Source organism: Hoplias malabaricus, chromosome 15, assembly GCF_029633855.1.
Source record: "Hoplias malabaricus isolate fHopMal1 chromosome 15, fHopMal1.hap1, whole genome shotgun sequence".
Classification (NCBI taxonomy): domain Eukaryota; kingdom Metazoa; phylum Chordata; class Actinopteri; order Characiformes; family Erythrinidae; genus Hoplias; species Hoplias malabaricus.
This window is the reverse complement of record NC_089814.1, coordinates 26,041,570-26,065,813: the sequence shown is the minus strand read 5'-3', so window position 1 is coordinate 26,065,813 and position 24,244 is coordinate 26,041,570. Positions and strand designations below refer to the sequence as shown.

The window sequence follows — 24,244 nt, the reverse complement described above, 5'->3', positions numbered from 1 at the left end:
GCACAAGTGTTCGGTTGTTATTTTTACCTAGACCTTGATTTTATTGTTAGGTAGAATTAAAATACAGCCACTGCAACTTAAACAGGTCCTGACATAAAGCAGCTAAGAAAATACTTGTCAAATATATTTTTACAAAAAAAAAAAAAAAAAACACTGAAAACATACACTTTGGTCTGATATCTTTTGGAAGAACAGTTATTACCTTAGGATTCATATATCACTGAACTGTAATTGCAAAATTAGATACTTGGATAAAAAAGAACTATACAACCAATATAATGTAAGCTTAGAAAAAGTAAAGGATGGTAGTTCATTCACTTTTTACAATCCAAATGTAAACTAACACAATGTTGGGAGTCATTCAAAAAGACTCTTAATGGTGGTGTGTGGTTCCTGCCCTAGCTGGTAATCATGTCATGCTTCGTCCATTATCCACAATGCCAGAGGTCTTCAAATCCGGAACCTTGGATCCAGTGTCCAGACCGGGATTTTAAAATGACCAGCATGACACTATAGCTGCAACTGCTAATGCACCTGAAGGGATAGGTTTAATACTAGCAAGCTATTTTAATAAAAAATCTGGACTGGAACCTGGATCAAAGGTCCGAAATTGAAGACCTCTGAACTGTGTTAAGCAAACCTTGCAGCAGAGGGGAAACACCATTGAAAAAGAACACTGAATTCAATCAAACGCAATTCAGAAAATATAGTATCTTCAGTTACAACACACAAATGGGGTATTTTCATGCAGTTCAGTCTCTAGACTTGTTTCTACAAGTGAAAATTAAAGTGAAGTTATGTATGTAACTTAACTGTGAGATATAATCAGTTGGATGATCAAAATATAAACAAAAATAACATGAATAAGGGCAAATTTCAGCCCATTCAGCCCATTTCAATGGCCGTACCGCATCTGGCTTTGGATTCTCTGCAGCACTTCTTGCATTCTCCACAGCTGTAGGAAAGAAATCAAAATCACCTGATTAACTGATGTCAACAAATTAACTTTAAGTTTTATAATGACTATATTTGCATTGCAAAAGCAGAAAAACAGGGAGACATATACTAGTTGTTTTTTTTTTAATTAAGTAGCCCTTCAAAAATAAATCCTTTAATGTGCATTCAATTTCCAGCAGTTTGTATCCAGCAGCCACCATTTTAATTCTGCTGACACAGGTTTTCATATGCATAAAAAACAAAACAAAACAAAAATATTAACCAAAAAAATGGGATGCACTTGCGTAGCCAAACAAGTCTAGATCACCATCGACTAGTGTTACACACACTACTCTATTCTCCATTCTCAATCCATGACCACTGCGTTGAGCTGGATTTTGTGAAGCAGAACTAATCATTCAGCATGAATGCAATAAAATCCTCACAACAATTTTCTAACAACTGGTCCGAGTCCTTCATAGGGCGACACACACTCACTCACACCTGTGGACACTTGAGTAGTCAATCCACCTACCAATGTGTGTTTTTGGACCATATTGAACCATGTTTTTGGACTCTGAGGAAACCCACGCAGACAACTGAAGTCAAGCCAGCCTCCACTTGGAAAAGCTTGGTCAAGCCAGCCCCCACTTAGATTTGGTGGAACGTCGTATTCTGAACATTACGGTAATAGCGTGCAGAGGAACAAATTTCTAAATAAAAGCCAAAAGTCAATGACAGGAAATGTATGTAATAATAAATAATTTTCTAAACAAATAATAAATGGATAAACAACAAATATTTGCTATTTTGTGGAAATGATGAAGATTTTAGGACATGACTCTCAAGTCACTCTGATGTGCCATTTAAAAAAAAAGGCCCTTTGTGTAGTCCTATGTCTGTAAATTTATTTCCAAGTTTAAATAATTATTAAAAGGAAACCTTTAGATTGCACAGAACAATTTCACTTCATAATCATAGTACAACACCTGATTATGTCACTCAATTAATATAAAGTCATTCTGATGTGTCATTTCAAAATAAAGGCCCTTTGAATTGTCCCATTTCTGTAAATTTAATTTCAAATGTAAATAATTATTAAAAAGAAACCTTTAGTTTGCACAGAACAATTTCACTTCATAATCATAGTACAACACCTGATTATGTCACTCATGTAATATGAAGTCATTCTGATGTGTCATTTCAAAATAAAGGCCATTTGAATTGTCCCATTTCTGTAAATTTAATTCCAAATGTAAATAATTATTAAAAAGAAACCTTTAGTTTGCACAGAACAATTTCACTTCATAATCATAGTACCACACCTGATTATGTCACTCACTTCATATGAAGTCATTCTGATGTGTCATTTCAAAATAAAAGCCCATTGAATTGTCCCATTTCTGTAAATTTATTTCCAAATTTAAATAATTATTAAAAGGAAACCTTTAGTTTGCACAGAACAATTTCACTTCATAATCATAGTACCACACCTGATTATGTCACTCACTTCATATAAAGTCATTCTGATGTGTCATTTCAAAATAAAAGCTCTTTGAATTGTCCCATTTCTGTAAATTTATTTCCAACATTTAGATCATTATTAAAAAGAAACCTTTAGATTGCACAGAACAATTTCACTTCATAATCATAGTACAACACCTGATTATGTCACTCATGTAATATGAAGTCATTCTGATGTGTCATTTCAAAATAAAGGCCATTTGAATTGTCCCATTTCTGTAAATTTAATTCCAAATGTAAATAATTATTAAAAAGAAACCTTTAGTTTGCACAGAACAATTTCACTTCATAATCATAGTACCACACCTGATTATGTCACTCACTTCATATGAAGTCATTCTGATGTGTCATTTCAAAATAAAAGCCCATTGAATTGTCCCATTTCTGTAAATTTATTTCCAAATTTAAATAATTATTAAAAGGAAACCTTTAGTTTGCACAGAACAATTTCACTTCATAATCATAGTACCACACCTGATTATGTCACTCACTTCATATGAAGTCATTCTGATGTGTCATTTCAAAATAAAAGCTCTTTGAATTGTCCCATTTCTGTAAATTTATTTCCAAAATTTAGATCATTATTAAAAAGAAACCTTTAGATTGCACAGACCAATTTCATTTCATAGTCATAGTACAACACCTGATTATGTCACTCATGTAATATGAAGTCATTCTGATGTGTCATTTCAAAATAAAAGCCCATTGAATTGTCCCATTTCTGTAAATTTATTTCCAAATTTAAATAATTATTAAAAGGAAACCTTTAGATTGCACAGAACAATTTCACTTCATAATCATAGTACCACACCTGATTATGTCACTCACTTAATATGAAGTCATTCTGATGTATCATTCCAAAATAAAGGCCCTTTGAATTGTCCCATGTCTGTAAAATTAATTTCAAATTTAAATAATTATTAAAAAGAAACCTTTAGTTTGCACAGAACAATTTCACTTCATAATCATAGTACCACACCTGATTATGTCACTCAATTAATATAAAGTCATTCTGATGTGTCATTTCAAAATAAAGGCCCTTTGAATTGTCCCATTTCTGTAAATTTAATTTCAAATTTAAATAATTATTAAAAAGAAACCTTTAGTTTGCACAGAACAATTTCACTTCATAATCATAGTACAACACCTGATTATGTCACTCAATTAATATAAAGTCATTCTGATGTGTCATTTCAAAATAAAAGCCCATTGAATTGTCCCATTTCTGTAAATTTATTTCCAAATTTAAATAATTATTAAAAGGAAACCTTTAGTTTGCACAGAACAATTTCACTTCATAATCATAGTACCACACCTGATTATGTCACTCATTAAATATCAAGTCATTCTGATGTGTTATTTTAAAATAAAAGCTCTTTGAATTGTCCCATTTCTGTAAATTTAATTCCAAATTTATATCATTATTAAATGTGAACCATTAGTTTGCACAGAACAATTTCACTTCATAATCATAGTACCACACCTGATTATGTCACTCACTGAATATGAAGTCATTCTGATGTGCCATTTTAAAAAAGAACTATTGTAAATGATCACATTTCAGCTATATTCACTCCGGATGTTGGAATTGTTATTAAAAGGAATCCTCCAGTTTGCACACACCACTTTCACTTTATAATGAAAGTACACCCCCTAAATATATGTCTCTCACTTAATATCAAGTCATTCTTGTGTGCCATTTCAGATTAGGACCACTGTAATCAATCAGATTTAAATTATATTCACTGTAGATGTTGAGATTGTTAATAAAAGGAATCCTCCAGTTTGTAAACACTACTTTCACTTCATAATGATAGTACAGCACATGCAAGCATCAATCATTTAATGTCATACTATTTTAGTGTGTCTAATTTGTTCATCCACTCATTACATCCAGATCACATTACTGATATAATGCACGACGCGGTTCCTCAGCGCCTTCAAGAGTAGTCGACTCATGTACCGAGTGATTACTCCAGTGTGAATCGAAGGAACTGGCGTTAGAAGCGTGCTGGAGTCACCCCCTCGCTGGTGGATTACCCCTTCAGGTCCGGGGAAATTTTTTGGGGGGGGGCTGTTAGCCACCGACTTCAGGACAAGGGAAGTGCGGCTAACAGGGGCGCACCTCTGGGGGATCCATGGTTAAAGAAATCCCTCAAGAGTTCGCCCATCAGACCCCCTAAACCCTTAACAGTTCCAGTACAGGACGTCGTCGCAGGGCCCCCTGCCTCCGTGGCGTCGTCGCAGGGCCTCCTGCCTCCGTGGACGTCGTCGCAGGGCCTCCTGCCTCCGTGGACGTCGTCGCAGGGCCTCCTGCCTCCGTGGACGTCGTCGCAGGGCCTCCTGTCTCTGTGGACGTCGTCGCAGGGCCTCTTGTCTCCGTGGACGTCGTCGCAGGGCCGTCTGCTCCCAAGGACGTTGCTGCACTCCCTCCTGATCTCCAGGAGAAGCTTGCAAGCCTCTTGGCACGTCTGGAGGTCTCCATGAAGGCGGCACCCGCCGCTCCTGTCTCTGTGAAGGCGGCACCAGCCGCTCCTGTCTCTGTGAAGGCGGCACCAGCCGCTCCTGTCTCCGTGAAGGTGGCACCAGCCGCTCCTGGTCCTGGGGGGCCCTGCAACGACGTCCTGTACTGGAACTGTTAAGGGTTTAGGGGGTCTGATGGGCGAACTCTTGAGGGATTTCTTTAACCATGGATCCCCCAGAGGTGCGCCCCTGTTAGCCGCACTTCCCTTGTCCTGAAGTCGGAGGCTAACAGCCCCCACCCTTAACCCCCCCCCAAAAAATTTCCCCGGACCTGAAGGGGTAATCCACCAGCGAGGGGGTGACTCCAGCACGCTTCTAACGCCAGTTCCTTCGATTCACACTGGAGTAATCACTCGGTACATGAGTCGACTACTCTTGAAGGCGCTGAGGAACCGCGTCGTGCATTATATCAGTAATGTGATCTGGATGTAATGAGTGGATGAACAAATTAGACACACTAAAATAGTATGACATTAAATGATTGATGCTTGCATGTGCTGTACTATCATTATGAAGTGAAAGTAGTGTTTACAAACTGGAGGATTCCTTTTATTAACAATCTCAACATCTACAGTGAATATAATTTAAATCTGATTGATTACAGTGGTCCTAATCTGAAATGGCACACAAGAATGACTTGATATTAAGTGAGAGACATATATTTAGGGGGTGTACTTTCATTATAAAGTGAAAGTGGTGTGTGCAAACTGGAGGATTCCTTTTAATAACAATTCCAACATCCGGAGTGAATATAGCTGAAATGTGATCATTTACAATAGTTCTTTTTTAAAATGGCACATCAGAATGACTTCATATTCAGTGAGTGACATAATCAGGTGTGGTACTATGATTATGAAGTGAAATTGTTCTGTGCAAACTAATGGTTCACATTTAATAATGATATAAATTTGGAATTAAATTTACAGAAATGGGACAATTCAAAGAGCTTTTATTTTAAAATAACACATCAGAATGACTTGATATTTAATGAGTGACATAATCAGGTGTGGTACTATGATTATGAAGTGAAATTGTTCTGTGCAAACTAAAGGTTTCCTTTTAATAATTATTTAAATTTGGAAATAAATTTACAGAAATGGGACAATTCAATGGGCTTTTATTTTGAAATGACACATCAGAATGACTTTATATTAATTGAGTGACATAATCAGGTGTTGTACTATGATTATGAAGTGAAATTGTTCTGTGCAAACTAAAGGTTTCTTTTTAATAATTATTTAAATTTGAAATTAAATTTACAGAAATGGGACAATTCAAAGGGCCTTTATTTTGAAATGACACATCAGAATGACTTTATATTAATTGAGTGACATAATCAGGTGTGGTACTATGATTATGAAGTGAAATTGTTCTGTGCAAACTAATGGTTCACATTTAATAATGATATAAATTTGGAATTAAATTTACAGAAATGGGACAATTCAAAGAGCTTTTATTTTAAAATGACACATCAGAATGACTTGATATTTAATGAGTGACATAATCAGGTGTGGTACTATGATTATGAAGTGAAATTAATCTGTGCAAACTAAAGGTTTCTTTTTAATAATTATTTAAATTTGAAATTAATTTTACAGACATGGGACAATTCAAAGGGCCTTTATTTTGGAATGATACATCAGAATGACTTCATATTAAGTGAGTGACATAATCAGGTGTGGTACTATGATTATGAAATGAAATTGTTCTGTGCAAACTAATGGTTCACATTTAATAATGATATAAATTTGAAATTAAATTTACAGAAATGGGACAATTCAAATGGCCTTTATTTTGAAATGACACATCAGAATGACTTCATATTACATGAGTGACATAATCAGGTGTTGTACTATGACTATGAAATGAAATTGGTCTGTGCAATCTAAAGGTTTCTTTTTAATAATGATCTAAATTTTGGAAATAAATTTACAGAAATGGGACAATTCAAAGAGCTTTTATTTTGAAATGACACATCAGAATGACTTCATATGAAGTGAGTGACATAATCAGGTGTGGTACTATGATTATGAAGTGAAATTGGTCTGTGCAATCTAAAGGTTTCTTTTTAATAATTATTTAAATTTGAAATTAAATTTACAGAAATGGGACAATTCAAAGGGCCTTTATTTTGAAATGAAACATCAGAATGACTTCATATTAATTGAGTGACATAATCAGGTGTTGTACTATGATTATGAAGTGAAATTGTTCTGTGCAATCTAAAGGTTTCCTTTTAATAATTATTTAAATTTGGAAATAAATGTACAGAAATGGGACAATTCAATGGGCTTTTATTTTGAAATGACACATCAGAATGACTTCATATTACATGAGTGACATAATCAGGTGTTGTACTATGACTATGAAATGAAATTGGTCTGTGCAATCTAAAGGTTTCTTTTTAATAATGATCTAAATTTTGGAAATAAATTTACAGAAATGGGACAATTCAAAGAGCTTTTATTTTGAAATGACACATCAGAATGACTTCATATGAAGTGAGTGACATAATCAGGTGTGGTACTATGATTATGAAGTGAATTTGTTCTGTGCAAACTAAAGGTTTCCTTTTAATAATTATTTAAATTTGGAAATAAATTTACAGAAATGGGACAATTCAATGGGCTTTTATTTTGAAATGACACATCAGAATGACTTCATATGAAGTGAGTGACATAATCAGGTGTGGTACTATGATTATGAAGTGAAATTGTTCTGTGCAAACTAAAGGTTTCTTTTTAATAATTATTTAAATTTGAAATTAAATTTACAGAAATGGGACAATTCAATGGGCTTTTATTTTGAAATGAAACATCAGAATGACTTTATATTAATTGAGTGACATAATCAGGTGTGGTACTATGATTATGAAGTGAAGTTGTTCTGTGCAAACTAAAGGTTTCTTTTTAATAATTATTTAAATTTGGAATTAAATTTACAGAAATGGGACAATTCAAATGGCCTTTATTTTGAAATGACACATCAGAATGACTTCATATTACATGAGTGACATAATCATGTGTTGTACTATGATTATGAAGTGAAATTGTTCTGTGCAAACTAAAGGTTTCCTTTTAATAATTATTTAAATTTGAAATTAATTTTACAGACATTCATTACCGTAATGTTCAGAATATGACGTTCCACCAAATCTAAGTGGGGGCTGGCTTGACCAAGCTTTTCCAAGTGGAGGCTGGCTTGACTTCAGTCGCAGACACGGGGAGAACACACCAAACTCCACACAGACAGTCACCCGGAGCGGGACTTGAGCCTACAACTTCCAGGTCCCTGGAGCTGTGTGACTGCGACACTACCCCTGTGTTGCGCCAAATGTCAGTATCGATTATAACACTGTCTTACTGACATTGCATGGTCTCACTCCTGAGTACATATGTGACCTCGTGTTCTATTACGAACCACCACGACTGAGTAGATGTTGTCACTGGCTTCTTATTACCGCCCAGAATTCAGAAGACTTAAAGGCGTAGTAACGATTGTAATAATAATAAAAAAACACTTGATGTTTCCTTGCCATTTGCTAGAAATGTCTCCAAATTCAGGACATGGCTAACTGCATTACCGAAAGTGCTACAAAACTAAACAACTTGAGTTTCAAACAATTTTCTGTGGTAATTCGAAGAGTGAATTAAAAACTTACAGACAAGTTCAACTTCGGCCACATACCTTTTAACATCCTTAAACACATTGTTCCACCTTAAAAGACGCTTAGCTTCAGAATGTAAACAACCAGAGAGAACATTCCCTTTAAGAAGGGGATGCTTTTTCTTATAAAGCCCCTAACTCTGGAATAATCTCCTAGATAATTTTCAGGGTAGACGCAATCTTCAAGTCTAAGTTTTAGGTAATTATTGTTTCCTAGGGTTTCCTCTGGCTCTCCACACTCATCTCACTTGGAAATGGCTAATGCTCCACACAGCTAAAACAGAACCAAAATCTTTTTTGAGTAACCGACTGTCCACTTGTCCTGCCTAACATAGATTGAGATCTAACTGCCAGGGTCTCCGACCGCTGGGATGCTGGTGCTATAAGTGTCTTCACATTCTAAATGAGATAAAACATGTTAATATCCTACTTGCCCCATAAAGCCAAAACAAAACAAAACAAACAATCTTAATTAATTTTTCAGAGAAACTGTCTGTCTGACACTGTGGGAGGATTGAATGCCTGGGTATCATGCTATTCACAACACTCCACCTACTGCTATAGGCCTTGGACTAAATCCCCACCCTCCACTACCAACACTTGAAATTCCTACGGACTCCAAGTACTAATCCCCTCATTATTTCTCATAAATTCTACACTAGAGCATATTAGCAGATTAATATGATGTTACAGTGGCAATCAATAATTTCCAAATGGATTTGATCAGAGGAAGTTTGTCCCCCACGTGAGTCTTGGTCCCTCCACAGGTTTCTTCCTCCAGCTTCAAGGGAGGTTTTCCCCATCACTGTGACTTACAGCTTGTTTAACTTGGGTTTTATTTTGTGTTACATGTTATTGATCTACTACTACTTATAGGACCTTGAGACATATGTAAAGCTGCTTTGTGACATCATTTGTCACATCATTTTAAATTAATTGACATAATGAAGCCAATTATACTTACTTACCTCCTCATCTTTCTCCCAAATGAGGCGCTCGGTTTCACTGTCCACAGGAACCAGAGGTAAGTCTGTGGTGCTGTCTCTCATTTGATTACACAGACTGCCACAAGTTGACACAGAAAAGTGGACAAGTGATCAGAGCTGAAAAAGCAATATTGAACGTACACTGCTCAAGTGACAGGTTTTGTAGACAAAGATATGTTTACCACTGTGTTACCACACCTTTCCTTACCTTTACACTGTTCAGTCATTTGGGAACTAAGGATATTAATTGTTGTGGTTTGAAAAAAGGAATTTCTGTACATTTTTGCTTGAGACAAGACTTCGGCTGCTTAACAGCTTGTGATCAGTATTGACTCATTGTTCTCTTCATGAAGTGCCACAGGAGACAAAACGGGACTGCAGGCAGGTCATCTAAGCACACACATTTTATGTCTACAAAGCCATGGTTTTGTAACATGTGCAGAATCTAGTATTGTGCTGCTGAAATAACTATAGAAATCTCAGTAAAAGACATTACCGTAATGTCAGCATGTCTCTCCAATTGAAGTTATGTAATAACATAATTTTAGGAGTAGGACCACGCCCGAACTCCTCCTCTCAGCCCTATATATACACCCTGCAAATTCACATCATTTTCGCATTTGACAAACTTTTAGTTCAAACATTTAGTTCAGGAGACGGATCTCGACTCGACTGCTTCACTACGTCAGCTCGCTTCTCCGCGCTGTGTGTATAGTGTGTATGTGTTTTGTCCTGGGTGCTAACCTGCGTTTTCTCTCTCTGACCACCATGCGGGTCATGTTTTGGATGCACTGAGCTCGATAGTTCTCATAATGCGTCTCTCGCGTCACATCCTTCAGGTCCTGCATGTGTGTGCGCACCAGCATGTTCCTCAGCTTCAAGAAGTCTGAGTGGGCGGGGTTCTCCACTGGAACAACAGTAAATCCACATCATTCTCACATCAATGCACTTTAGATGGGCCATATACCTATAAAATCAAGTGCTTGATTAAATTGTCTCTGACTAGCAGCCATTATACATAGTCTAGCAATGATAATGGTGGTCTGTTATTTCATTTCTGGGAACTGTTCCACATTCATGCTGAGATAGCTTGGGCAAATATTCTCTTGAACAATGCATGTTACAGAGAGACAAAGCAGCATGAGTCATGTAAAGTCATTATAGGAGCACTGTGAAGAATGCAGAGAAAAATGGGTACCTTCCACCACACCCCAGGGATACATACGGCCCCGGAACCTCCTGCCTTTGCTTTCTACCAGAATGTTACTGCCCACCAGAGCGAAGGGAATACTCTCCTATAGAATAAACAGAGAGAGCATATAAGACTGAAAACAAAGAGACCTCTAAAATAACCTAAAAACCTCTAAAATAAACGGCCTTCAGTTTTTGAGGCAATAACTAAAAAAAATACCTTTTCAAATTAATCTCTATCTATCACATCTTCCAAATGTTTCTTTGTGAAAACCAACAGGTATTAAGTTGACTATTAATATTAAGATCATCTAATAACCTCCATGCAGCTTTCTTGAGGACTACTCTGGAACAGTTTACATATTTTTATTTTTTTAATTTCCCTGCACATAATTGTTCTTTCTTGGCATTTTTTTCTGATCATTATACCTTAGATAGAAGTCATTGGGCAGTGGCTTAATTTGTTCAGATCTGATGTGATTTTCCCACTGATTTGAAGTGTTGCTAATATTATTATTAATATGATCTAAACATAACATATCTGAAATAATTTTTACATATTATGGTGTATTGTAATCTATTGCATGTAAAATAAACAGAGTTTTAGAGATGTGTGTAGAGGTGAATGCTGGCTGTGCTATGTCAGGGCTGCAGTGTGGAAACAGGATTTTGTGGAAGGTTTACGCAGATGAAAAACCTTTAAGGTTTGGAAATTTATGTTTGACTAAATATTTGGTTAATTTAATTGTCAGAATTTAAACAAATTATGACAATAGTGTTCTTCCTTTATATCTTATATTAAATTATTTTTATTACAGCTTGTTTTTGAGTTCAAACCTAAATTTCAGGCCAGAGAGAAGCCCTAATCAGAACTTCAGTTTTTGGGTAATGATTATTGTCAGTTTTATCCTCTGAGCTGTATTGTCAGAGTATAGCAATTAATTCCAAATTGCAAAACATAATCAAGTACTAAATAAAAGTTTCTTAAAGGCTCATTCCTGGAAATCAGTATCCACCCAATGGGTTACATTGTATGTGAGTATTTAGTACATACGTTTCTGTACATAGAGAAATTAGTGTCCATGAAAATGGATGATATGCCAGATGCATATATGAGATGAGATGCATATAAAAGATCAAGTACAAATCTGCTGGAGTTCTCATTCATTCACTAATTTTCAACAGCTTCATCTAGTTCAGGTTCCTAATGGGTTCCGAGATACCCATAATCACTGGGCTCAAGGCTGAAATACAGTCTGGACAGGGCACCAGTGCACTAAAAGACATCATAGACACAGACATATTACAAATTATTGCAATAATGCTTTGCAATACTTTGAGATCTTGGTCTTGGAGTCTGAATTCTTCATCTTCGTCTGAGTCACAGTCAGGAAACTGATAGATGTTGATCCCAAATGTCTGAATCTCCTCACGAATCTGGAGGGCAACACATATTTAAACATTATATGCTCTGTCTAATGTTTTCTGTACTGAGACCTACACACCAAATACTGTATAATGTACAAGCCACAATCGTAAAAAAAGGGAGAGAAGAGAGAACAATGCCAATTCAAACAAGCTCCTTTTTTGAAACATGCTGCTTGCATCAAACTGAACTGTAAATACACTCTCTTCTGAGAAAGGGATTGTACAGTTAAATTATTGTCACTAAAGGAACAAAGATTGTAAACGTACCTTTAAAAAGATACAACAGTGGTTTTAATGTCCAGTTGCATTCCCTAACGGTACAATACATTCTTTTCTCCAGAAGGAGAGTGGAATATTTGTATGTATTGCTTACAGAACTGTGCAAAATAAAATAATATTATATACATCCTGAAGATGAAATGGTGTATATGTATTAAAACAAATTTAAAATATTAAATTCGTATAGAACATTGTACAATTATCTCCCCTAACTAAAAGTAATAGAGTGGCACGGGGGCGAAGCAGGTAGTGTCACAGTCACACCTCCAGGGGCCTGGAGGTTGTGGGTTCGATTCCCGCTCCGGGTGACTGTCTGTGAGGAGTTGATGTGATCTCCCAGTGTCTGCGTGGGTTTCCTCCGGGTGCTCCGGTTTCCTCACACAGTCCAAAAACACACGTTGATAGGTGGATTGGCGCCCCCTCCAGGGTGTATTCCTGCCTTGTGCCCAATGATTCCAGGTAGCCTCTGGCTCCACCTCGACCCTGAACTGGATAAGTGATTACAGATAATGAATGAACGAACTAAAAGTAATATACATGTACCCTTAAGGGTAGAGATATACTTGCTCTTAATTATGTATTTGTGTACGCATCCTGGCTGCCTCCCGTATCCTACTTTTGTTTTGCATGTAGGTTGTGCACCTCCTCAGCAAAGGGGCAGTACACATGTAAACTGTAGGGGTAATGCAGACAAACTTTTCTTCACTTTTCACATTTTATATAGTTGTTTTATTGTATTTGTAAAATATTTTAAATAAACTAAGATTTTCTGCTCATGTTGGGATTAATTTTCTGCTGTTTTCTGTTGAATAAGAAATAAAATTAATTTGAAAATCACTGTTGTTTGTTTGTTGTCCTAACTTACATGGACATGTTTTAAGGGAGCTGTAGCCCCCCCTAAATGTTCTTTAGCCCCCAAATTCTTTCATTTTCAAAAACAGTTCGCTCTGTCTCCATGTTAACAATATAATGAAACTTGGGCCCACTAGGACCTGGGGGAGCTGCTGCTTTGACTGAATATCTATTTCACGCCATTGGCTAATGGTCTATATTGTTTTCTTGACCTATTACGCGCACGTAGTGTTGCCAAACGTCCCGTAAAATACGGAATCATCCCTTATTTGGAATATGCCTTCTGTTTTAAACTGACACGGGCCACGTTTTGTCAATGGCAATGGTTTGAGACAGAAACAAGCAACTCTCGCTCAACCGGAGCGAGGGGCTAATTCCCCACAGCTCCACAGAGAGCACGCTTTTCATTGGTCATCACCTTTTTTAGCCAATCACCAGCAATAGCTATCTGTCCATCATTCAGTGTGCAGCCAATGGAGTCACAGTCCCTCCTACAGGGGTTTGTTTTACAGTAGTGCTGAGAGCAGCAGGTCAGTGCTGTAGTGTCCTGGAGAAACTACATTTCATTCTCCCTCAACACATCACAGATACATTTTCGAATCAAAGTAATTCTTTATACATAAAAATCATATTCGATAATTTTATATAGATTAACAACTTGTTAAAGTTAATAAAGAGTCCTAAATTAATAATTAAGTATATGACATTATGGTCATATGATAATAAGGGCGAGATTGTCCTTTAGACACTTACACCAATAAGATTCTTTCACTTCAAATCTTATTGTAATTATCAATTTAAAATAACAGTTATTTTAAACTGGTAATACAGTAGTTGCAAAATACATGGACAGATTTCGCTTTGTCATTGTTCAAAAAGGCTACTGACAGGCACCGACTGTCCTGATGGCAGTTGGCTTAGTAAATGTCTGACAACAAAAAAAATAAAGACAAAAATTAAAAAATAATGCTTGTTACAATCTTTAATTGACCTAATTGAAAAGACACTGATGCACTAGTTGAAATAGCATTAGGCTAGCAGAGGACACCTGATTATTGATGAAGGGAAAGTAACAATGAAAGCATTTACGGAAGGCTGAATTGATGTTTATGTTCTTTCCAGACATTCTGATGGTATATTTTACGGATACCTGTATATAATGAGTTGCTCACAACTTTTTACCTGTATAAGGATATATTTTTTTTGTAAAGGCAGCTCCTTGTGGCTTTGTTAAAATATGTATTTTGTCAAAGAAATTTGCTGCCATGAGGCAATTACCCCAGACCCCCCTGGTTAAAGCTTAGCCCCCCTAAGCATTCGTCTCTAGTGACGCCCTGCTAACTTTTTTGAACAGAATTTGTACAATAAATATAATCCACAATATAACTGTATAACAACATAACACCTTAATTTTCTTCAGTGTCAGTTCCTTTGGTGTGAGGCAGTCTGCTTTGGCCAGCACAGGCACAATGTTGACCTTTTCATGTAGCGCCTTCATAAACTCCACATCAATAGGTCTGAGACTGGGGAGACAAATTGACATATAGCTCAGGTAATGTATTCAGTGCTAAACCAGTCATTTATTAATATCGTCATAAAAGTATAACAGCAACATACATTATATAGCTAAGAATGGACACCGGCTCATTCAAAATTCACACAAAGTTACTGAATAGGGCTCCATCACTACAGAGAACACAGTCCCACTTATAGACAGCCCTATGTTGGGGGCTTTACACCCCACTTGTCAATACTTATCATTGAGCATGGAGTCCTTAGGCTCTTGTGAAGTTGCTTCAGAGCATGCCCTTTCATTTAATACTATCCTATGGAATCTATACAAAGTAGTTGAATTCACTAATTATAAAGGGTGTCGACAAACCTCTGCAGATACAGTAATATGTATTATTTGAATTTTATCTTTACCCATGGCCATAAGGTGAGATGAAGTAGAGGCAGCAGTGCACTCGGTTGTCCTGAATATTCTTACGATTCAAACCACTCTCATCCCTGAAGAACTGCTCAAACTGCTGGTCAATATAATCCACTATTGGCTTCCAGCTAAAAAAAATGTAGAGAACCTATGGTTAGGGAATGCTAGAGGAGTCTTACAGCTACAGTTTCTCTTACTACAACATTTCATCACCTCTCTATGTTGTTGACAGCGTCCCCAAACCCTGGTGTGTCCACAATAGTGAGCTTGAGCTTGACTCCCTTCTCCTCAATGCCAGTCGTGTGTTTAATGATTTCTACCGTCTGTTTGATCCTCTCTATGTGCAGGGCAAAAAAGCAAATGCAGCGACTAACACATGTTTCAATAAATGTATTTCATAACTATCTAAACAGTCTCCTATACATTACATAACTTACTGCCAATGTATTTTTCTTAAAACGGGTAAACATGGCTTCTGATAATTTGATGCCATATTTTTTTTTACTCTGAACATAAACTGTGTGAATGCTTTCAGTTTTCTCAGTATGTTTATAAAGGAGACCTTTCAGACTTACCCTCAGCATTCAGCATTCTCCTGTCCTTGTAGAGGTCTGTCAGGAAAAGACTGTTGATCAGTGTGGACTTTCCTAAACCAGACTCCCCTGGTGTCACAAAAAAAAAAAAAAAAAAAAAAAAAAAAAAAAAAAGACGGTTAGATGGTGCATTTATATCCTAATACAGTTTAACTGTAAACTTTCTCAAACTTCTTATTGACTGTGAAGTACAATGAGCTCACCAGCCACCATAAGTGTGAAGGCAAAGCCTTTCTTCACAGATTTTCTGTGCACTTGGTTAGGAAGTGTTGCAAAGCCCACATATTCCTTATCTTGATCCTAAAAAACATTGCAAAATGACTGACAAATTTTGAGGATGATTCCATGACGTACAAAATCCCACATCTTTTGAGACCAAACCATAACAACAACATCCCACAAATAAGTGATCCTGAACCTCAAGATAAATTTAATACCTTAAACTCTTCCCTTAGACATTTTTCTTATAACTAATAGCTACAAGTCATAGATTGCTTTAATTTGGTATTTCTGTTGAGTTGCAGAGTATAATTTACTTTAGCATGACTGTCCTGAAATCAAAGGGGAAAGGGTACGGGGATATCCTACCCTCCTCCAAAAATTACATAGTGAGGTTTCTGCAGGGCTGAGCCCAGATTAGCAGTGACAGAAGCTCTATCCTCCCTATTACAGGTCAGAAGAGCATCACAATTATTTTGAAGCTGTAATTTTAAGGCAAAAATATTATCTAGTGTTCCTTTAACTAGATATTATTAAAAAAACAGATTCACTTCTGGTAAAAAATAATCTTTGAGTAAAACATTGCTTTAAAGCCATCCAAACTCTAATGTTGCCAACCACAGGGAAAATTATTATTGGGATATTAAAGTGTAAAATTAATTGTTTTTGTTTATTGATTCTTAAATTTATTTTATACTGTCATTTAATTTTTATGAAAAAAGATTCACTTGCAATATGATTTTACCATGATCAAAAAGACTGGGCAAATTTCAGAAACCTGACTTGGCTCATTATTAGAGACAAAAGAAAAACAGGAACCACTGCTTTAAAAATACTGATTTCTAACAACAAAAAAAAAACTTTGAAAGTTTACCTCAATGGAGTCATAAGGATCAAATCGGTTCCAGGGGCTCTTGGCTTGTGAGGGGCTGAGAGGAGACTCCAGTGAGCTGGTGGAACTCAGCTGGCTGCGGTGCAGTAGCTCTGGCTCTGAGCCCAGTAGGCTTCTTCCTATCGGCCGCAAGAAGGTGGGTGTGCCAGGGGTGTGAAGACCAGCACTGCCATCTGGCTCTCTGTCCATCAGAGGATTTTCTCGGCCAGGAAATGTGTGGCCTGCCCTTGGTGGCATATCTCGCATGGTATACCCCAGTTCTGCAGCTGCAGGATCCTCTATGGCTAAACTGGACAACTGTGACATTGCGCAGATAAGATGAATGGAAGCCGATGTTAGAAAATATTCAACTTATTGATTGCTACACGTTAAAAAAAGGCAAAAAAGTAAGTCAAAACCTTCCTAATGCTTATCAAAACTTGAACACAGCATGGTATTTTTGTGTTTCGTGTGCAAAATGGTAATAGAACCGTAACATAATTTACCACCTATAGTTTCATTTGTCAGTCAAATAAGTATCTAGATGACATCAAAATCTAATTTTTCAAAAATCATAAATACATTATTTTAATGAGCTATAACATTTAAACCACCAGTCTAATATGGCGTAGGTCCCTCTCAAGCTGCCTAAACACCCCTGACCCATCTGTACATGCACTCCACAACATGAAAGTCTGAAAGTGCCCTATAATATCTGACACCAAAACATTACCACTGGACCTTTTAAGCCCTGCCTGTCCACATGATGTAAAAGAAAGTGTAATTTGTTAGACCAATGAAAGTTTGGTTGCCCTATTGTCCAGTTCTAATGCTCATATACACAATGTAAGTGCTTTCCGAAGTGGACAGGGGTCAGCATGAGCACTCTGTCTGGTCAGTGTCTACACAACCCCATACATAGTCTCTTCACTTTTCTATTATAACTCTTCTGTGTGATTGGACCAGATGTGATAGCCTCTGCTCTGTCACATGAATTGAAGACAACTGGGTGCCCATCACCCTTCAATCGGTCCATCAGCTGTCCTTCCTTGGATCACTTTCTGTAGGCTTTAACAGCTACATGCCAGGAACACCACATAATTTGAAGATGCGCTGACCCAGACTTATAGTCATCAAAATGTGTCTAAGATACTCAGATATTTATCCTTGCACATTATCCTGTTTCTGACACATCAGTGTCAATATCTGACCTTACTTGCTGCCTAATATATATCATTTGGCAGATGACCCTGTAAAATTGTATTTACTTCTGGTATTAATTCATTAATAATTCAAGTAATAATTATGTGTCTGAACAGTGTGTGTGGTAAATATTGTGACCCCTGGTTCCTATCAATCACTGTAAAATAATTTTCTTAACATCACATTCATGTAATTTTTTTTCCAAACTCAGTGGATGGCTTCACATTTCAAAGGTTTCATTAAACTGAGATGGTAAAAAGTGATGATATTCCCTATTACGTGTACCATGATAGCACTTAACGCTGCAAGCAATGTGTGCCTGTGGAAAACCTGTCACTTCTTATTAGTCAGCTCCCACTACAGGCTGATTAAGGCCTCACACTAATGCCTGATCTGCTGTAAGACCTGGGTAAAAGTGGGGGTGGTAGAAATGTGCTCATGTCTGCAGCAGAAACCAAACAAAACAACAAAAAAAAAAAAAAAAAACACATAGTTATTCATTTCCCTACAACTAAAAACTACCGTATCACAGTATATCCCTACCTCAGAGTCTTTTCCACATGCATGTGCCATCATGAAGAAGAAGAAGAAGAAGAAAAAAAATCAACTGGTAAATAGAAACCTTCGGCTGAACAAAACATCTTCCTGCTCCCTACATATATACATTAGTCTATATGATACATTAAATATGATCAAAACTGCATAAATACACTTGAGAAACACTAGTGTGGTCTCTCGTTGAACGCTGTTTTGAATATGTGTATAAATGACGCTTCCTCTGTTGTTACATCACTAAACAAATGAAAAATAAATCCTCACCTCGTTGTTTGAACATGGCATTTACGAAGCGGTTGGTGGTCGACGTAGGATGGTCCATATTTTCTGAAATTTACATTTGAAAATTTACGTCTCCTCGTCGTCACCGTGTTTACCAAATTCCCAGAGGAGCCCTATATCCGTGCCGATACACAACAGGATTAAAGCACCTCTCCTGTCTGCTGAGAGCATTACTCACAGCTTTCTGGGGTTCTGAAATTCAAGCCTACATTTAATTTAAAGCAGCTGCTAAAAACTGCGACCAGGCAGAGATGACTGTAGAACATTAAATCTGAAACTTAGTTCAGAAAGCTTTACTGGCGCATTGGAGCAGCACTCAAATGTTACCACGTTGCACTAGTTCCTGTTCAAAGTAGTATATACATACAGTAGTGGTCAAAAGCTTGAAGTGAGTGTTTACATTTATACAAAACCAGTGTGGTTGCAGACAAGTGGATTAAAATTATTCTAATTGTTAATCATTTTTTTCTGTTCCTGCCACTTTAAAATTGAATAATATATTTTTAAAGGGGTAATCTGTAAGATATTTACTGTACTTAGTCATAAGATGTCAAGGGTGTGTGATCATAGATTAAAGAAACAGTAAAAGTTAAAACACTGCTGCCTCTCACAGAACTGAAGCAGTATGTTCTCTTTGAGAAGAGCACACAGTCCTGAGCGGAGCTCCTGTGAGCCCGCCCTCTGAGGTCCTGTCTGTGATCCCGCCATCTGTCCAATCATTTTACAGTCCACCGTGTGGCCAGATCTACAAAGTGTCTCACAGCCATGAAATGACCAAGTGAACAGGGTTGATGTTATATTTTACCAGACCCAAAAGATATCCATGACCAGAGACGGAGTAAAATGAGAGGAAATATCAGCCTTGTGTTTGAAAAGTGGAGACAATTTAGAAGCAGCAACACTGGCTTCAGAACAGAGCCAAAGCTGCCTAATTTTCTCCTGAACAGGAAACAGGAAATCATCATCATCATCATCATCATCTTTTCCACTTAATCCATTTCAGGGTAACATGAAATAATTTCTGAAAAATATATAAAAAATACAGCATAGTGACAATTTAAAGGTGTTAGGGCTGCGTTTTTGGTGTGTTTTATATGAAGAAGGTGAATAACAACATGATTGAAAGGTGTATACCATTGCTTGTTAGACTGGTGGTTTAAAGAAACTGAGGCAGTGGTGTGTGTGTTTCAAACAAATAAAGGAGTAAGAATTGTGTTTGAAAAATATTTACCTGTTTAAGGTGGAACAGATAATTCAAGAAGCTGGCGAATAACGGCAATAAAACAGACATGTAAGGTGGAATGAATTGTTTGACTATGAAAATTGTGACTAAAATGTTCTGCCACCTAGACATCATTTATGGTAGAAGGGAAACACCAGCATTCATTCATTCATTATCTGTAACCGCTTATCCAGGAATGTTCTTGGTACCATAGGCAGCAGATAGTAATATATACATAAATCGAGGTTAAACACAACATAACTAAAGAGACTTTTTCTGAACAAACACTTTCTACAACTGTTTGAATGAACAAACTGATTTCGTGTTATGTCTTTTTCAGCAACATTAAATGTAGACTTTACATAGCTTATGAGACAATGGGAAATATTTTAGTACATATTTACAATATCTTCAATAACTGATTTGACCAAGCTAATTTAATAGATTAAATCTGTTTATAAATAAAAAAACAAACAAAAACAAACAAACAAACAAACCAAATACACATATAAACTTTCTGCAGTTCCTAGAGTAAGTCTTCCATAAGGATCCTTAAAGTTACCTCCAATTGAGAATCTCCATCAGCCAGATGAAATAATTTTTATTATATAATTTCCAGTATATGTGCTTACAGTCATTTCTACACCAGGTGTGAAAAGTGGCTGGCAGGTTTTGAACATTTGCCCATGATATCAGAGCCATATAGCAGCAAACCATTACTTATTTGCAGCAGTACCGGCAACAGCTTCAGGAATGTATGGAGAAAGAAAGTACTGTTTTGAAACAAAACACAGAAATTCAGAGTAAATAAAAATATATACATTTTCTGAAGGAAGCACAATACTCATAATTCCTTAAGCTTTAAAAGTTTATGCAAAAGGAAAAATTCATTTTAAACCATTAAAACATTTAATTAAAACATTTAATGCATTTCCATTTTTAGCACTAATTTGTAATGTTTTGCTATAAAAGTGTGCATACACATGCAGTACATCCATTCGAAATATTTCCACACGATAAACAATGAAACAACTGAAATCAGCTATCATTGCCTTGTAAGTATTCTCTTTACTTTTTTGGATTATACACTATTAAATTTTGATTGAAATGTTTAAACATACTGTGTTATTAACCTTATGTCTACACTCTGGCCACTCTTAGCCACACTCTGGAAATGTTCACATTTTCTGCTTTACAAACATCAAACAGTTCAAAATTAATTCCATCCCTTTACATTTTTCTGAGTAAACGACTGTCCATTGATTTGATGTCTATAAGCTGATATGTACTGTGTAACCCCAGCTCAAAATATTTTTCATGAAGTGTACATATATGCATATATTCAGTTTCTCCTGCCCTCAGAGAAGTAGCTACATTCCCCCTGCCCTCAGAGCAGTACCACTCTACACTAGCTACATTCCCCCTGCCCTCAGAGCAGTACCACTCTACACTAGCTACATTCCCCCTGCCCTCAGAGCAGAAGCTACATTCCCCCTGCCCTCAGGGCAGTACCACTCTAAACTGGCTACATTCCCCCCCAGTTACTCGTGCTTGGTACACTTCAGTGGGGGCACTAAGGGGTTGTTATTATCAAACGCCTGATGAACCTCAAACTACTTTCAGTTCGATTCCATAGGTGATTGTGGGGACATACATTGACTGGTAAATTGGGAGCTTTGCTTTATGGCTTGGCTCCCTCTTTAAAACGACGGATCGTTATAGCGACAGCATTACTGCAAACGCTGCACCTAACCCATGGTCTATCTCACGATCCCTCTTCCCGTTAGCCGTAAACGAGATCTAGAGAAGCTTGAACTCCTTCACTTGGGGCAGGTTCTAAAGCCCTACCTGGAGGAAGCGTGATTTAATGAGAAAGAAATATACAGATTTCATACACCGCTCACTTACACCCAAAATATTTTAGCGTGACCGATTCGTCATGTAATTGATCCAAAGTGCGTTGTTCCTCTTTAGTTACCAGTAAGTAATTATCGTCTGACGTATGCAATTCTTAAACTGTACAGGGTAAGAATTTGGCATAATGAGTTAAAGGTTTAAAAAAAGAAAAAACTAAACAAAATGAGCCTTTGTTTTAATGAGTTTATACTGGGTGTACGAATGAGATTTAAAGCATTTTTGTGTAACGTGAATTCAAAATCTACATTTTCTCATGCTCTTTTGTCATTTTTATGGTGACTAGTGTGTAATTTAACATTACATGGCCATTGTCATTTCATAGGAACAAAAAAAAAATATCCTAAAAATGATCTATTAGTGATTGTGAAACTAGCTTACTAACATCGAAATCACCATTAGCTGTTGTGCTTTCCATTAGTTCTCCACGCTCCCTTCCGCGCTTATTCTCTCCCCCTCCAGGTTTGCCCTGCCAGGGAAGGAATCAGGAGCATGTGGACTCTCCCCGCTCCTATAGGCCATTACACAGTGGCTCCTATAACCAAGAAAGGGTCTAAATGTCTGTCCTTCAACATAAAAAAGCAGCATATGTTAGACACACAGACAGTTTTCCCCTTCCATAGTGCGCTGCCCTCCTCCCTAGTGAGGCAGCCGTGTAAGGCACACAGCATTAGATGTCAGCGAAAGCTTGACCATAGATTACTGGGGAAGCATTCATTTGCGGCGCCATGCTGCTACACATCACCCCGGTTTTAGGACACCAGTTCTGAACCAGCAGCTGTCGAACATGCAATTTTTGAGTCTTGTGCCAGCTCTGCGTGACGCGTTCCGAAACCGCTACCCGCTTGCCATAATTCTTACCCAACTACTAACCCCAACGCTAACGGTAGATGACAACTCATCGTCCTGAAACTGTTGCTTCAGAGCTGTTGGACTGTCCTTAACTTGCGGTGACGTGCGGGGGTGTCGTGCTGCAATTGGATGATATTTTATTAGTGAACCAATGAAGTCACTTGTCGGTCCCCAGCTGGCAGTCGTAGCGTTGGAATTTGTCCCGGTAAACAAGAGCGTCGCCTTGACGTGGCTTCGGCACGCAGGGAGGAAAACTGTGTTCGCACCCAACGCCGGTTCAGAGTATTCGCCCTTCTTGGAGAATGCGGGTGGAATAATGTCCAATGCATGTTTTGTCCATAACGAACACAAAGTTCCGATCACCATCTTGTGGGGAGTTGAATCGGATGACAGGGAAAACTGCCAGAAAGACCTGGTAGGCCTACATGTGCAGTGCAGGTCTGCAGGGATAGGCTGGCAGGACTGTCCAGAATGATTTCAGCTCTCGCCTCCAAGAGAATATATATATATATTTTCCCCCACACGTCCGCTTGAGGTGGATGCGGCGTCCGAGAAGGATGTCCTGTATACGACCCCTGCTTGGGGCTGTAGCCGAGTGCAGCTGACTGGGAGGAGGAGGACTTGGGACACGCTAGGACATGGGTCGGCAACCTTTACCACTCAAAGAGCCATTTGGACCGGTTTCACACAGTAAAGAAAACACTGGGAGCCACAAAATCCTTTTGAAATTTTACATGAAATAACTGCATATAACAGGGTTTTTTTTGCCTTTGTGCTATGTATAAACAAACTATAATGTGTTACATTTATGAAATTAATGAACGACTGCAGAAAAATGAAATAACATTTCTGCATGCAACAAAACATTTTTAAAAAGGCATTGGGTTGAAGGTTAGTAAAATACTCAATGTCTATTTGAGTCCTTGTACTAATGGGTAAAAAAAAAAGCCAAACTTAAATTATCCACTGGCAGCAAACAAAAATACTGTCCTCTCTGCATGTCGTCATCCTTTTACTGGCGCCGTGCAGTCAGCTGTCAAAAAGTTCAAGAAACCGCACACTGGCGGGTGTCGCACATTGGAAGTTGTGACGTGTATTAAGAGCGACAAAATATTTTAAATATTAAAATATTTTAGATGTTACAAGATTGCCATAATCTTCATAGAATTACATTTTGATAACGTACAAACTAAAATAAAATACATTTTAATTAAA

At 37.3% G+C, this 24,244-nt stretch overlaps 1 protein-coding gene across 2 annotated transcripts; it reads right to left on the bottom strand.

Moving 5' to 3' along the window:
* Positions 1 to 121: 121 nt before the first annotated feature.
* On the bottom strand, positions 122 to 19,136 carry septin4a (septin 4a). 2 transcript variants are annotated; one of them, XM_066645405.1, is made up of 13 exons: positions 19,024 to 19,081; positions 18,748 to 18,755; positions 17,005 to 17,319; positions 16,115 to 16,211; positions 15,894 to 15,980; positions 15,532 to 15,655; positions 15,312 to 15,446; positions 14,791 to 14,908; positions 12,162 to 12,263; positions 10,834 to 10,930; positions 10,380 to 10,542; positions 9,618 to 9,711; positions 122 to 955 (listed from the first exon to the last, which is right to left on the bottom strand). In XM_066645405.1, the coding sequence occupies exons 1-13, from the start codon at positions 19,079 to 19,081 to the stop codon at positions 896 to 898; spliced, it is 1,458 nt and encodes a 485-aa protein (XP_066501502.1). In that variant the 3' UTR covers positions 122 to 895. The 2 variants fall into 2 exon arrangements, with proteins under 2 accessions (XP_066501502.1, XP_066501501.1); XM_066645404.1 differs by lacking the exon at positions 18,748 to 18,755 and having other exon boundaries at positions 19,024 to 19,136.
* Positions 19,137 to 24,244: the final 5,108 nt, after the last annotated feature.

Excerpts from the sequence above, each read along its gene's own strand:
- septin4a (XM_066645405.1), bottom strand. The coding sequence starts at position 19,081 with ATGGACCATCCTACGTCGACCACCAACCGCTTCGTAAATGCCATGTTC. Across the intron at positions 15,981-16,114 it reads CTTCACACTTATGGTGGCTG|GGGAGTCTGGTTTAGGAAAG; the intron begins GTGAGCTCATTG and ends TTGTGACACCAG. Across the intron at positions 15,447-15,531 it reads GCTGTCAACAACATAGAGAG|CTGGAAGCCAATAGTGGATT; the intron begins GTGATGAAATGT and ends CATTTTTTTTAG.